The 15,463-nt window shown below is 42.6% G+C and overlaps 1 protein-coding gene across 1 annotated transcript in view; it reads left to right on the forward strand.

The window, feature by feature from the left end:
* Window positions 1–8,125, forward strand: part of Prex2 (phosphatidylinositol-3,4,5-trisphosphate dependent Rac exchange factor 2) — a 234,051-nt gene extending 225,926 nt beyond the window's left edge. Inside the window, exon 40 of the mRNA XM_048358365.1 lies at window positions 4,350–8,125. Coding sequence (XP_048214322.1) covers window positions 4,350–4,395 — 46 coding nt within the window. The 3' untranslated portion in view covers window positions 4,396–8,125. The remainder of the gene's footprint in view (window positions 1–4,349) is intronic.
* Window positions 8,126–15,463: the final 7,338 nt, after the last annotated feature.

Here is a 15,463-nt window from a genome sequence, read left to right on the forward strand (position 1 = left end):
GATCCTAGCTTGGGTTTTCTTTCCGGGCTCCGTGAGAGCTTTGTATATTGCTTTATGAAAACATTTACATTGTGCAGCAGGATGTTGGTATGGGTTTCTTTCCTGACTTGAGTACAACTTTGAAGAATAAGAGAAATACTTTGGGAATGTTCGTTTTTCCTCATCCTAGTGTCTGTATAGTAAAAAATCAAATATCCAAAGTGATTCCAATGCGAATCAATCAATTTGGGGGCTTTTTATTTGTTATGCCAAACAGTCACAGTTGACGTATCATCCTCCAACCCACCTTTAAAATAAGCGAACAGAGTTAGAAGCCCCAGAGAAATGCCTTGTGTGTGAATTCCCTGGTGATTGGGGTAGACAGACAGTTATTTTGAAGTGGGACCAAATCTAAGTGATTGATTTCTCTTGCACTGGATTGCTTTTGCCCATTTGGATTGTAACAGAAAGTAGGCTCCTCCAAACACTGTCACAGAAAAGACTCAATTTGTTTCTGTTTGCAGCACCCTCACGGGGTGAGCGTGAAGATGGCTTTTGGGAGTTGAGTTTCATTCAGAAAACCTGTGTGGGCACAGAAAGGGCTTTTCAAAAGGAAAGCCTCTCTCCCTGCCCTGAAAATGGAGGGAGCCCTCGTCATTGGTGCTGACTCCCAACTCTGTTTAATCCTCTGGTCTTGTTACTGCGATCTTTCAACGCTGATTAGATCAGAACCTAGGACTCATTACGGAAGAATCATTTCACATAAGCATTGTCTCCCCAGAGCCGTGGGCAGACAGACATGATATGTTCGTATAATAGACACAGTGAGGTGTTAAAAATCCCAATAAGAAAGTAAGGTAAGGATGCTGCAAGGTATTTTAAGCTAGAGCTCATTCACACGAATCAACAAGGGGAGTTAGAATGAATTCTCAGCATTCTGCTCAATAAGCTGCTACGCAAGCTCAACACGAGGGAAGAAACTGACGCGCCCACTTCTTTTCTTTACTGGGTTATGTAAGACACTTGAGAAGCGACACAATAAAACGAGCCAGCTACCAAAGGGAAGCTTTATTGACAAGGGAATAATAAGCCTGAGAGAGAAATCAAGAGTAATTTCAAATCTGCATTTTATTTACTCTTTCCGTCATTAAGAAAAGGTCCACTGGAGACCTTAGGAAGGCAGTCCATTCTTCTCTGCCCCCATGGAGAAGGTACACCTGAGTCAGAATGGATCTGGGCCTCCAGGAGCTTTCCACTGGAGAGAAAGGAAGGAAACTCCACTGTCACGAAGAGTCTAGGAGGCAGTCCATGGAGGAGCAGAAAGAATACTTAGGGACGCAGAGGGGCCTTGGATCCCTACCTAAACACAGCACGTTAGGGAACATAGTTGACTCTCAAAAAGTCAGGTCACTCATGGATAAACCTACTGAAGTGTTTCTGGAGGTACAGTCAGGGAAGTCTAGTGTGCTGTCTCTACCTGAGATTGTATTTGATTTCGATCTCCCAACCCTATCTCTATCATAGTTTACCTTCCAACTTCTCAACACCTCTCTCTTTAGAGATCTGAGGTCACTGTTCAAAGCTAGCCCAGGCAGGAAATGAGATGTGGCTCAAGTAGAGTACCAGCCTTGAGCTCAAGAAGCTAAGGGATAGGACCCAGGCCCTGAGTTTAACCCCCGTACTGGCAGACACAAAAAGCTCAAGAGCAGACATCTATTTCCTCCTTCATATCTTCAGCAAGAGAAAACACCCAAGGGTTCTTCAACTGTTGTATAGCAGCAATCAAATAAACGTTATTTTCAGCTAAAGGGTATTTGACAATAACCCTGATGAAAACGAGCATACAGTGTCCTACGGACACAGAGAAGGGTCCTCACCCAGCTAAGGGTGGAGACGGAAGCCCACAGACCACTCACGGCCCAGCCGGCGTGCAGTGACGTCCCAACAGAGTTGATGTAATGACACCGGGGCCCAGAGCGCCAGCAGGCTCTGAGAACTGCGCCTCCGTCTCTGTGGTTGTTGGCTGGATGGGAATGCGAACAATGCCAAGTAAGGCTGGAGATGCGGAGACCGGGTATTCCATCCCAAGTGAAAGATGGCCAGTTGTAATGCATTTTTTTTTTAATTAGGTCACAAAATCTGAAACTGAAATCCTACAAAGCCTGGATTTTCCTTGTTTTTGTAGGGGAGAGGGCTGTGTTCAACGTATGATAGTAGTCCAAAGTGGAAAGAATCCTTCTGAGCCTCAGCGCCTGCTCTTTTCTTGACGTTATTGAGCTGGATTTTTTTCCCTTGAGATGAAGTTTTCTCACCTGGTATATAAGGAGAATGACCTTGACGGGGCATAACTGATAGCGTTGCCTTGAAAGAGGCCTTTGCCTTCTGGGTCTCCTTTGAAACAACTGGCGTTGGGGCTCTGCGGAAAGGAAAGGCCTCATCTGTACAATGCGATATGACGGCTCTGCCCTCCGAAGATTCGAATTGGGGCTGAAATGCCAGCGCCAGCATGGCTGCCAGAGCCCAGATTAGAACAGCAGAGAATGGAGCAGCCTGTTCACGCAGGGCCACTGGTGTGGAATGAGAAGGCGGCCAGGCCAACAGAGGCCTCCCTGCAGCCCGAAGAGCCCAACTCTCCGCCGATGTCATTTCACTTCTGCTCCTCATCCGCCTGCTCCAGATTCCCAAAGCTCCACCATTTCCATTCCCAACGTGCCCGAACCCACATAGCCCTGAGCTGCTTCCAAGACGCCTCGCAAGCGGAGGCGGCCCCGCTCCTCAGCACCCAGGGCTCTTATTTCATTAGGTGACCCCAGGGGGTAGTAGCCTGTGCTCCAGTTTGCAAGGCAGGCATTTCAATGGCGCGTCAACCCGGTGACGTGGGTTCCATTCTGTGCAAACGTGCAGAGCAAGGTGACGGGAAGGGATGGCTCAGCCCAGCTTGGAACCCGTGCCCCCATCTTCCTTCTCTGCCCGACTTTACTCAAGCCTCGTGCTTTTCCACTTATTGTGAAACACTGTCGGGGGAATAAGAGGATAGTAATTAAGGATGGAAAAGGATGTCCGCGTCCTTTTATCATCCCAGTGCTGGGAAGGCAATCTGCACAAGAATCCTTCACATACAGCGCAGTCCGTGCAGTGCATCCTGCTCCCTGGGAAAGGCGAAAGCAGCTTTGGGGTGTGGTAGGTCTTCAGGACCTCCCTCTTCTGGACAAGAAGCTGCTAGCTTCCAGACTCAAAGTACATTTCGCAAATCTCCAAAGATAATCACTTCTGCGTTTCTAGACTAAGAAAGTTCATTTTTATTCACGAGATTTACAACTCCCTATTAAATCTTTCTCATTCTTCTCCGTTGATTTAGAATTAGCCAGGGATTAAATGTCAAAGGGAGAGCAAAATTTATAATTTGCTAAATTGGTTAACAACTCATTCAAGCTGTGTTCAATTTAGTCTGTAAAAAAGAGAGTCAGTCACTCAGTCTCAGCTCTGTGTTTGAACTGCTGGGGTCCTTTTTCCCCCCCTTCTTCTTTAAAGCTGAACAGCTGGGGCTGGGAGCGGATGCCAGCTCGGTGGTAGACCCCATGCATAGCAAGTATGAAGCACTGATTCAGTTACCAGAATGTCCCTACCTTCCCCCCTCAAAATGTATATTAGCATAAGGTCTTCCATAGAAGTCCACGACGAGAGAGAATAAATATAGTTCAGATCCAGTGCAGGTAATGCATTTGGCCTGAAGTCCTTAGGGTTACGGGACAGCTACTAGGTTTCCTCTTACTTTGCTTCTGAAGCTAGGATTCAGCGTTTCAGGAGAGTGGAGTGCAGGAACTTGCGTGACCTTAGTGAATTCCGTTGAGCTTGTGTGCTTGTGTTAATGCTGTGTGTCCGGAAACAACTCGACCAGGGCTTCAAAGGGAACATCTCTATCCATCTCCGGGAATAAACTGGATTCTGACCCACTGGGAGGTTCTGTGGACAGAGCCAGGCCAAGAATCCCCGGTGCCCTTTGAATCTGCCCATCCTCCCTTCTCGTGCTACCTCCTGCGTGACTGCGATAGCACGAAATAAACTCCACTTGCAAAAGTCGAGAGAAATTCAGTGGCCTCATCCGAGGTCAGTGCCGTCTCGGGTGGTGATGGTGCGGTGGTAATTATTGTCACGGCATCGTCTCTTGGGATTTAGAGCATGCATTTTATTCTCAGCAAAGTGACCAGCTTGGGTGGTCATCACTGACCCAGAACGGCAGATTTGAACCCAGCTTGCTCACCCAGTAGCTTTCCGGGTATACCGATAGACACAGGTGGTGGTTCGATCCTGTCGTCAAGCCTCGGGGTCCACTGGGCGACTGACCGTCACACTCTGCCTGTCTTTTCTAGGCTGTACAAGCTGTGTGAGCCCCCTCCCCCAGTGGGGGATGAATGAAGACCCTCTGCTAGGACGCAGCAGTCAGAAGCCCCACAGCGTGCACCCCGGCTCCACACTCTCCACTGCAAATAAAGCGGCGCCTCTGTTCAATTGAAGTCTCTCCATCCTCGCGGTGGAAAAACGAACGTTCCGATGGCGCTTGGATGCGTACGCTGAAAATAGATACGAGTCTGTGTAGACAGTCCAGTCTCGTAAATGAATCTCTTTCTATGTGGACATTAAATAGTCACTTTCAGGCCGAAATTCACTGGTGGAATTTATGGGGAAACTATGAGAGGTTAAAAAAAATGAGCAGTTGTACCTGCTTTCTCATTCATTCATTTTACAGTGTTTGTTTTCCTCTGCTCCTCCTGGACAGCAGTAGTGGTGGGTAGCTTTTCCTCAAACAAGTCTGTGCCGGAGGAAACACGCACTGCACTCTGCAAACAGGTGAGTGCAGGATAGCCGTGGTGGTGGGATTGCTTTGCTCCTCATATGCATCAGAGAAGGCGTCTGTGGAAGGTGCGGGCGCGTGCATCGTTTCCTCCAGGAGGATGCTGAGTCGGGAAGAGCTGTCGTGTTCCCCAGACAGATGTCTTCCAATGCTTTTGAGTAGATTTCAAGTACAAGATTCTGTCATCAGTGGCCATGGATAAGAAGTAGTGAGGACCAAGGAAGAGAAACATTATCCTAATGGAAAAACCCAGCCTTGAACATTGAGCTATACATCTCTTGTAAGTGTTTTGAAGCCTTTCCGAGGAGAGGTCAGACCCTGAAAAGAATAATGGTTATGTGAATTTTCCTACTCCAGTAAATGCGTAAGATGTGAAGATAGGGTTTATTTGTCGTCCTTCAAGAGGACCATTAGGAACCTTGATCATATGGACACAAAGTATAATCTGTCTTCATCCTAGAGTCTATGTCATGTGTTGAGCATTGAGAGTACATTAATATTGGCCTTCGATACATGGCTTTCAAAATAATTAAACATTCCTATGGGGATCATAAGAGTCATTCATTGATTAACATCTGGGACAAGCGCTGGACCTAGTGTCGGCAAGGGATTTATTTCATGGTGTGTGAGCCTCACAGGGGAACTTACACAAGCCGAGGTGGTGACATCAGTAGATGGTATCCTCTTTAGCCACCATTCATGAATGTTGACCATCACTGACCCAAACACCAATAAACAGCACAGGCCTGTAGACGGATTTCGATTCAATGTGTGAGAGGCTTTCACTACTAAAGCTCAAGAAAACCACCATTAAGTTTTGTTTTATAAAAATCTAAGAATGGCTTTCAGGCTGTCATTAAGAATCTTCGTCACTAGGAACTATACGTGGAGTATCAAAAATAGTGTTAGAAATACTTGGGATATCAACACATCTCCATATCCAGATGGCTATCTGTCTACTAGTAGCAATCAAGATCGTGATAATCAGTATTTGACACACCTTTTTGCAGTGAGTCCTTACAGATAATGACCATGAAACTGACATCAGGCTCCAGAGAACACCCTGAATTAAATAAAGACAGGAACTTTATATGCCTATGTATATTAAGTCAACCCTTAACTTCCAGGGATTTAACAACTTAAAACTGTTGGCAAGTGAAGGTTCCTGTAAATTTTGAAGGTTCCTCTAAATCTGTTAATTTCCTGCACTGAAGATGTGATTACTTTCAATTCAGGGTGAATGAATGAACAGAGCTGATTAGCTTGCTAGAACTTTCCTTCCTGTCGCCACGGCTTCCAATCACCACCTTGGTAATAACCCTCATGAGAGTCATGAAAAGGCCATCTAATGATTCAGTTGTACTTTGCCATATCTCGTGGGACCCATTATCTGTTATTGTTTTATTTATAAGTTCATGGATTTTAAGGATCTACTCTGTATTCAGTGGAATTCACTTAGTATTATTTTTAGGGTTAAAAATAGGCATACGATCTACCAATGTGCATAGCACTTGCTCAATGCCTCGCAGTAGTGTATACTAACAGCAGTCACTGGGATTTCTTACTGTAATAAAATTGCAGCTAACACTGATGTTTACTCTGTACTGGATAATGATTCTGCTTAGCCCGTAGTTAGTTGTTACCATTTCACAGAACGCTCACAACAGGGCTGGGAGATGATATTGTTTTTATTGCCCTATTTAACAGTTGAGAAACTGAAGAATAGCCCAATGGCTTGCACAAGTTCATACGACTAACAAAAAAGTCTCTTACTATGCTATGCTGTTTTCCCTTATTAGTGTAATAATATTACAAATTATGTGTTACTCTAGCTAGAGTTATGTAGTAAGCACTGCCATTTAATTATATATTTTCCATTGCACAAAGTGAATGCAAATATGAATGCATATTAATGGCCTTAATATATGAAAATTGTGCAGTTTCCCAGACATTTTATCATTCTGAATGCACATTTGCTATATGAATTTTTATATCATAATCCCCCTTATTGAAAAATAATAGTTCTAGACATTTATTGCAAGTGTGGAATAGTGTACATCATATGAAGCTTGACTATAATTTCAAAGGAAAGGTAACAGCAAAAATATAGAATGGAGGAGTGAATAATGACCATTTTTCATTCGCATAAAGTACCTCCATATAATATTGGGTGCGTTACTGTCTGGGCATTCTGACTCCATTTACTCTCATGCCTTACATTCCTCCCTAGCCAGCGCTCCTTCAATGTTGCTGGAGCCTGCCCTCTACTTTTCCAACCCCGAAATTTGGGCTTCTGCCCCTTTCTGAAATAAATGACCCTGCCTTGAAGTTTTATATTTTACCAGGGGAACCTGACTCAAAAAAAATAATAACCCATATATTGCAAACATTCCATTGTTTTTGTATCTTCTTTCTAATATTAAATTACAGAACTCCTCATGCCAAATTACAGAATTTAATGTAAGTACAAGGAATTTGAGAAAACTAGCCACTTGTATCTCTTCCCACTATTAGTTAGCCGAAGAGAGTGTCTGTGCTAGTTTTACCTCTAGTGGATATGTAACATTAAATTTAGAGTTTGCACTTTGTTTTATAAGCCAGCATCCCCAAGGTAAGAGCCAGGTTGTTTCCTGTCTCTTGACGATGTCCCTGGCCAGGGGCTAGATATCCTGTGTGCTCAATGGCTGCTTTCCGCAGTGACAGTATCCAATTTAAAATTAAGCTAATAACGGAGGGTATCACAATATAGATGACATCGATTCTGGCTGCGTTAATTTCAATTTTGTAATCATTAAATTCAGGATAAAATGAAATTGACTCTAAACTGTAACCACCAAGAAAAATCAGTGGGTAAGCAAAGTCTTAAAGGATATATTAACTAATCTAAACAACTTGTATTCAGTCTTGTGAGCATATACCTTTCATAGCCAAGATTAGTATTTATTGATTTGAAAGCATTTAATTAGTAAATTACTCCTTATATTTACGATGAATACATTCCTATTTAGAACATTAAGATATTCTTTCATTAGTTGAAATAGTTTTCCTATAGCACATGGTTTAATGTAGTTTAGTAGCATTTTTATTCACTTTTTAAAAATAAAATCATGTTGAAAGTTAAAATGGTCTTTCTTTAAGTCATTTGTATTTTATATTTTATTAGAAGGTCATTTTCTGCCTCTCTACTGTAGTAGTAATGAAAGTAACCTTTAGTATTTAACCAAATTCCCTCTGAATTCTGTTTTATCTTTTATAGATTTATTTGTATGGGAACTATCTTGCTAAATTATAATATAATATCTTCCATAGGCTCATAATTTAATTAACATCTATGCATTAACCAGTTTGTCGAATGAATTGCCAGTTGTGCTATATGAGAACTAGAGCAAAGGCTTTTGAAATGGCTTAGGGTACTCGTTTCCTTTTAACTAAGGAAAATAGTCTACGTCCTGTCAAGTGTTTGCAGCATCTGTGATGAGCCTCGGCAGAGCAGGTGGGGAAAACTCCAGCAAGATGGTCCAGCATTTGCATCTCACAGATATTGGCCACCATCTCTGACCATATTCCAGTTCCCTCAGCCACTTGGCTTATTCTTTTACCCCAAGTGGCAACTTCACTGCTTCAGTGACTTGCCTTGCACCGTGATCCCAGCATTCACACTGCTGAGGACCTATTAGCGTGCGTGGGAGACGGTAGAATACTCTCTGTAGCTAGCGGCTGTGATCAAGACACAGCCTGCTGTACTCAGGAGTGTTTGCTTTCTTCACTGGAAATAGATTTCTGTTGTCTACTAAGCCTATTAAATGAGAATTATCTATATGTATTTACTGTATTTAATGTTGATGTGCTATACAAAGCAGATTCTTGCAACTTACTTTGAATGATGATGTAAGAAATGGAGTTGACCAATGTACTGAACGTCTGTACTGTATCCATCAGACAGAACTGTCTAGGTAGCGAATGTACCTGGCAGAATATTTTTTCATCACTGCTTCACTTTACTCCTTGAATTAGCTTTCCATTACTGTAACAAAATACCTGAGATGATCAGCTTATAAAGAGAAAAAGGTTGCTTTGTTTTAGGATTAGGGAGTTTCCAGTGCACAATGAATTGGGTCTGTGGTGTGATGGGGCAGCAAATCACAGCAGAGATCTATGATAGGGCAAGATCACTCACCTCGTCAGCCAACAGCAAAGAAGGGACCTGGGTTCCGCCATTTCCTTTGAGGGCAGGCCCCCACTGACATGAAGACGGCCTACTAGGCCGCACCTCCCAATGTGTTCACCACCCTGGGACCAAGCTTTGAGCACATGGAATTGTTTGAAATAATGAGGGTCTGAACCAGAGCACTGTTCTGTGTAATATGGAACCAATTCACCAGGCCTTGCCATTGAGAAATAGCTGCTTAACAACAAAACTGTTCACGTTTAAGTTATGTTTGTAACTAGGAATAAAAAATAGAGGATAGTTTATTTTAATGACAAGAATAAATGTCATGGCCAGTGAATCTGGTATGTGTATTAGACATGTTTGGTCCTAAAAAAGCAAAACAAAACAAAAAAACAGTGTCTCCATGTTACTGATCAGTCGTGTACCCTTAAAATGAAATTATTTATAACAAACCGATCCTAATACAATATTTATATGATATACTGTATGTAGCCATGAATACTAAGTTGGTGCAATGCTTCAAAAAACATATATTTGATTTGGAATATCTAATGCCTCAAGCAAACTTAATAGCGTTTCAGATAAATATATATTTTTGTAACTGCCACATAAGTGAGTAAAACATAGCTTTTTGCTTAAAATATTTTTATAAGTTCTCATTTACTCAGTACTCATTTTAAATAGTAAAATATCAGCGGTTCTATAAATAGTCATTGTTTGAATATATCCTTACTTAACATTGGATAATATCCAAACTTAATGATAAGTTTCACCGGGATGTATTAGTGTTTTTGTCCTTTGTAAACTATTCATGTAACATAGTTTCAATCATTCTTGACTTTGTGTATTGTTCAAGTTAGCACAATGCATGTGTCTTTTATGCCACTTGTTTTTGTCAGTATAAAAGATCCATGTAGTAACATTTTGTAATACGTGTCAATAATAATAAAGTGGATTATAGTATGACCAGTCCAGCTTTATTCCATCTAGATTTATTTCCTATTCTATCCTAATGTGTTCAGAAGACAGAAACCCTGAGACTCAGTTCGTCACCCTTGGGAACAGTCCCAAGCTCAGCAGAAGAAATCTGAATCCTGCAGGAAGCAACCCTGTAGCGATGAGGTGGTCACTGCTGGGTGGGACCCCAGAAAAGAGGGCAAAAGCGGGCGCCACGAGGAAGCACCACAGAGGATGAGAAACTTGCGTTGTTCCCTGAATTACCTAGCCTGTCTCTTAAGTATTCTTCCACTCTTGTTATGAGCTACCTTCGAAATGAAGAAGGCATTGCAGAGTCGTGTCATTCCCAAAATGTGAGGTGAACCCACTTGTTCTGGTGATTGGTTCATTATGCAACCCAAGAAAATAACTAGCAATGTAAGGCTAGTAAAGAACAAGGCACAACGAGCAACATAGAACTCAAAGAACACATTTACTTATATCAGTTTATTGGATACCTACAGATTATTTATCGGTGATTAACCTAAGCTGGGTATTGTATTTTATAGCTAGGAATACATGACTGATCATTGTCCTTATAAAATGTACAGTCTGGAGGTAGAAAACATTGATATTAAAAAAAAATTAAAGTCTCCCAGACCTTTTCGGCTTGGGGGTTTGAGATCTCTAAACCTACGCTTATAAGCATGAATCTCAGCGCTTTTAGCGCCGGATCCTCATGCTGAGTGTGACATTGCCCCATCTTTTCACGGATACCCTCACCTCAGAACCCGCTTGGCTTGACCCGCCCATAGTTTCACTTCGTCTTCCTCGTTGCCCCACGTTGGGCGGCAGTTGTCCGGGTTTTTAGCCCCCCGAGCTCCCCTGACCTGTGGGAGAGGTGGGGAAGGCACGCCCTGACCGGACGAGCCAAGAAAGGAAAGAGTCGACAGACCGCCCACACCCAGCCCTCCCTCACCCGAGGACAATCAGACGCGTCTGGGAGGTTGGCCATAACCCCTACCAGGGTGTACAGGCGTGAGGCAAAAATAACAGGGCCTCCTCTTGAGCATCAATCTGCCCCCCCCGTCCGAGTTCTTCCACTGGGCTGGCAGGCTCTGCAGGTAGGACTGCCTGAAGAGCTAGAGTGGTAGTCAATGACGGGTAAGATCCTCAGAGGGGGGCAACCTAAGACAGGCACACTCTCGAGTAGGGCAGCCACCTGCTGATAAAAAAGGGGGAGATGTGGGACATGCCGGGGCATGTTACATCAGAAAGAGGCAACTAGCTGGCCCCCCCTGTCTTCCGGACCCGGGGTCACATGTGGCTATTACTCAGAACCCAGAAAGGTGGTTCTAGCTGGCCCCGCCTCCCAGCCTTGGGACCACGTGTGGCCAAGATGGCGCCTGATGGTGAACCCGGAGGCGGTCCTGTGGGCCGTGACATAGAATTAGGCCGCCTCTTAGGATTGGTCCCTCGACCCTCCACCCTTGATGGACAGCTCAGGCCGCCCCTCACAGTCCCTAGATAGGTGCATGTACACCCCTCCCCTTCCTGCCGATCTTTGATCTGATTGGCTCCGGTGCCCTATTTAGCTGTATGTACTTCCTCAATAAATGAGATCTTGCACTGACAAAAAAAAAAAATTAAAAATGAGGCTGAGCACCAGGGTGGGATCTGAGGATCCCAGTTCAAAACTAGCTCACGGCAGGAAAGTCAACGAGACTATTATCTCCAATTGACCATGAAAAAGCTGGAAGTGCAGATGTGGCTCAATTGATAAAGTACTGGCCTTGAACACAAAAGCACAGGGCCAGCACCCAGGAACCGAGTTCAAGCGCATGGCTGGCAGAAAAGCAGCAAGAGGTAAGGTAAGACAAAAACAAAAACCTGTTAGCAGCAAGGTGTAGAAATGAACCAAATGCTTTGATGGGAGACAGTGGATTAGAATGACTAGATGACAAACATCTGTTGGTGTAGGTGAGTGCTAATGGCTCCTGCTCACCTAATCCTCGATACCCAGGAAGCTGAGATCTGAGAATGATGGTTTGAACACAGCCTGATTACACAAATCCATGAGGTTCTGATCTCTAACCAGCAAAAGAAACAAACAAAAAAACAGAAAACTAGAAGTATGGCAGAACTCTCTTTGATTAAAAAAAAAAAAAAGCCAAGTGAAAGCCGGAGGCCCTGTGTTAAAGCTTCCATACCTCACAAGAACATGATTATAGATATGACTAGAAAGAGAGATACGTGGAAAATAAAATATGGATTGTGTGACTCCCTGAATGTCAAGTTTTAAGATATCTGGACAGTGGACATTGTATGCAGAAGAAAACTAAGATAAATAGTTACTGACAGCAGCAAGAAATTATGAATTCCAAGTGGGGAGTTTGAAGAATGCATATGTTGCTAATTGTGTTGGCTAGCTCAGAAACATCAAAACCAATAATAATTGCAGGAAAGAAATACCAATAATTTGATTTTACTGTTTTAAGAATGCCAGCATAATCTGAGATAGCAAATATAATGTAGTTATAAGGGTGAGGAAATAGAATCAACAAGCACAGGCTATTTGCTTTAAAACACTATCCCAGACATTTCCTACAAGTATTTTTTTTTTGTAAAAGTAAACTCAATAAACATGACATTCAACTTCATATTTACTTAGAGGATGTTCCCAACATTCTAATGTCCTAGCCATCCTGACTGTGTTGGTATGCGGTGTTTCCCAGACTCAGTAGAAGACAGGGCATGTTAATAAGGTAGGCCCTCTGTATCCATAGTTTTGGATTCCAAGCAGAGCACCACTGAGCAAAGTCCATGAATGTTTGCAAAGCATAGAATTCAGTGCTGCAAAAACACTCCACATCACCTAGACCATAGGTCTGAACATCCATACCCAAGACTACATGGATAAGGCTGCATTACTGTCATGACAAAACCAATCACATCACTGTTGTACAGCATTAATACTGCCACAAGAGACCTCATTTCATGCTCTTTATCTTGGATACTGCAGATGCTTCATTCATTTGTCCTGTAATGTTGCTCAGCTTCCTGCTAAAGGCATTCCATCTTGCTACAAATCTCATGTTTTCACTTTGTCGCATAGATTAAGCACGTTGACTTTTACCTTGCTTTAGGGACACCATTTGTGTTTGAGGGCAAATTTTCCCATATTTTAGGCAGGGAAACAACAGATGACAGGAAGATTTAGACACCGCTGAGAGTAAGATGGGACTGGTTAAGATCTGTGCATCAGATGAACTTCTAATTTCCACACAGGGAAGGATGCAAGTTTTCTGATTTTTGGAATCTCTCTTGAATTTATTTACTTAGTTATTTGCCAGGCTTAATAAACAATACCGTGTGTAATAAAGCCATGAATAAAGCAGGCTCATTGTATTTCCTCAGGATACAACTATTTGTGAAAGTGCAATGTGGGAAAATGGTTCTAGACACTTCATAATGTGAAAAAATGGTGAGTACATTCACAGGGGGTGGCAGAGTCCCTACCTAATGGGAGGTATCATTAAGGATTAAGGGAAGAAAAGACAAGCATTTTTTGTATAAATGATTGGTAATAATGGATTCAAATTTAAAGTAGATTGTATTAAAGCCAAGAAAATAATTGGCTAGAATATTACACTATGGAATAAGTATATTACTCCATGGAGAAATGGAAACCTCAACATCAACCTTGCAATATGGTGAAATGTTGGGTTAAAAGAAACTTCAATGTACAGAATTTAGCGCTACGATTCTGTGATTTCTGGGCTCAATTCATAATGGTTAATGGCAATGGCCAAGAAGTGTCATGAATTAAGTGACTTGGAAGTTAAAGCCGTATTTTCTGTGAGAAATTATTTAAAAGACATCCTGTCAAGTATGGTGATACTTGTCTATAAGCTCAGCTTCTTGGGAGTCTGAGGCAGGAAAATCCAGTTTGAAGCTAATCGCGGCAAAGGTACAGACAAGACCTTGTCTGGAAAAAGACAACACACAAAGACTGGGGGCATAGCTCAAGAAGTAGAGTGGTTGCATCGCTTACACAGTTTCTGTGATCACTCCCATAGGCTAACTGCGGGCTTCTCTGGCTTGACATTTGAAGATGAGCTGGGAGCAGTGACCTAAATAAATAACTAATGTCATTCATTCTTGAAACCACAGACTGAAATGATAGTATAAACCTTCAGCTCTTAGAGCCTCTTGGCTTGCCTAAGGTTATCTCCAAGATTTCTTTGGCTCGGGAATTTTCCAGATCTAAACCCGGATCCCTTCCCTGTGAATCAAATACAAGGGGAGGTGGTTTCAGAACGAGGCTGTCTGGGAATTCAGCAAGTCCCATACTTCTTAGACTCTCTGCCCTGGACGCCCTCTGTCGCTCTCATTTAGGAGAAGCCTGTGCGTTCCTCGCCAGAAAAGTGATCAAATATATCATCGCCTAGCTGTGTGCTCAGAGAAAACAGTGGTGCTCACCACATGATATACTAGAGTGTTCTGTGGAGGGCACTTTAATTCAGAGGGATGAAGACAAGTGAGGATATCAATAATGGCTTAGAGAATGACTCAGGACATGTGGGAACGGATTGCCAAGAAATATTAGTCTGCTAAGCACTGGCGCTGCTCAGGCCGCCTGTACATCAGCTCGCTGCTGAGGATGTTGATCCAGAGGTTACGCGCAGGACCTTTTCCCACGCGGGTAATGGGAAGCTGGAAGCTAAAGCAAATGTTGAAGAAAGGATATGTTGGATGATGAAAACAGGCTTATTTACTTATTTATTTTGTGCCTTTCCTGGGGCTTGAACTTGGGGCTTTGGTGCTGTTCCTGAGCTTTTATGCTCAAATCTGGTGCTCGCTCTGCCTCTTGAGCCACAGATGCCTTTCTTTGGAGGTTAATCAGAGATATAGGAATCTCACGGATTTTCCTGTCTGGGTTTGCTTTGGATCATTATTTTCAGATCTCCTCCTGACTAGCTAAGATTACATGCATGAGCCACCAGCACCAAGCTCGAAAATGGGTCTTTATTCAGTCTTTGAGACACTTATTCAAATACAAAATGTGAATTGGATACTTGGCTAGGATAAACTTTCCTTCATTCCTTTACAAAAATGAGATGCACAGCACATAAAGAACCATTTTCAGCAAGAAAGCCAAAGAAAAGCATGAGACCCTGGTACAAGCACTACGAAGGAAAATAATCTTATTAAAATGCACAGTTGAATTCCATTTAATATACTCCCAATATTGTATAATCATCCTTTCCTGGTGTAAAATTTTTCATCGCCCTTAAACAAGTTTATTCTTTCATTAAACTTATTTGGGGACAAATGTACATTCTTCTTTTTGAAAAAAGGAGCAAAATCAACTCAATGAAAGAATGACAACTTTTTCTACAAACGGTGCTGAGACAGTTGGACATCCATAGACATAAAGATGATCCTCTAAGTATAACTATACCTTGTATGATAAGAATTAACTCAAAATTAACCATATATTTAGGTGCCAAACACAAAGCTTT

The sequence above is a fragment of the Perognathus longimembris genome, chromosome 12 (genome assembly GCF_023159225.1).
Source record: "Perognathus longimembris pacificus isolate PPM17 chromosome 12, ASM2315922v1, whole genome shotgun sequence".
In the NCBI taxonomy this organism is placed as follows: Eukaryota; Metazoa; Chordata; class Mammalia; order Rodentia; family Heteromyidae; genus Perognathus; species Perognathus longimembris.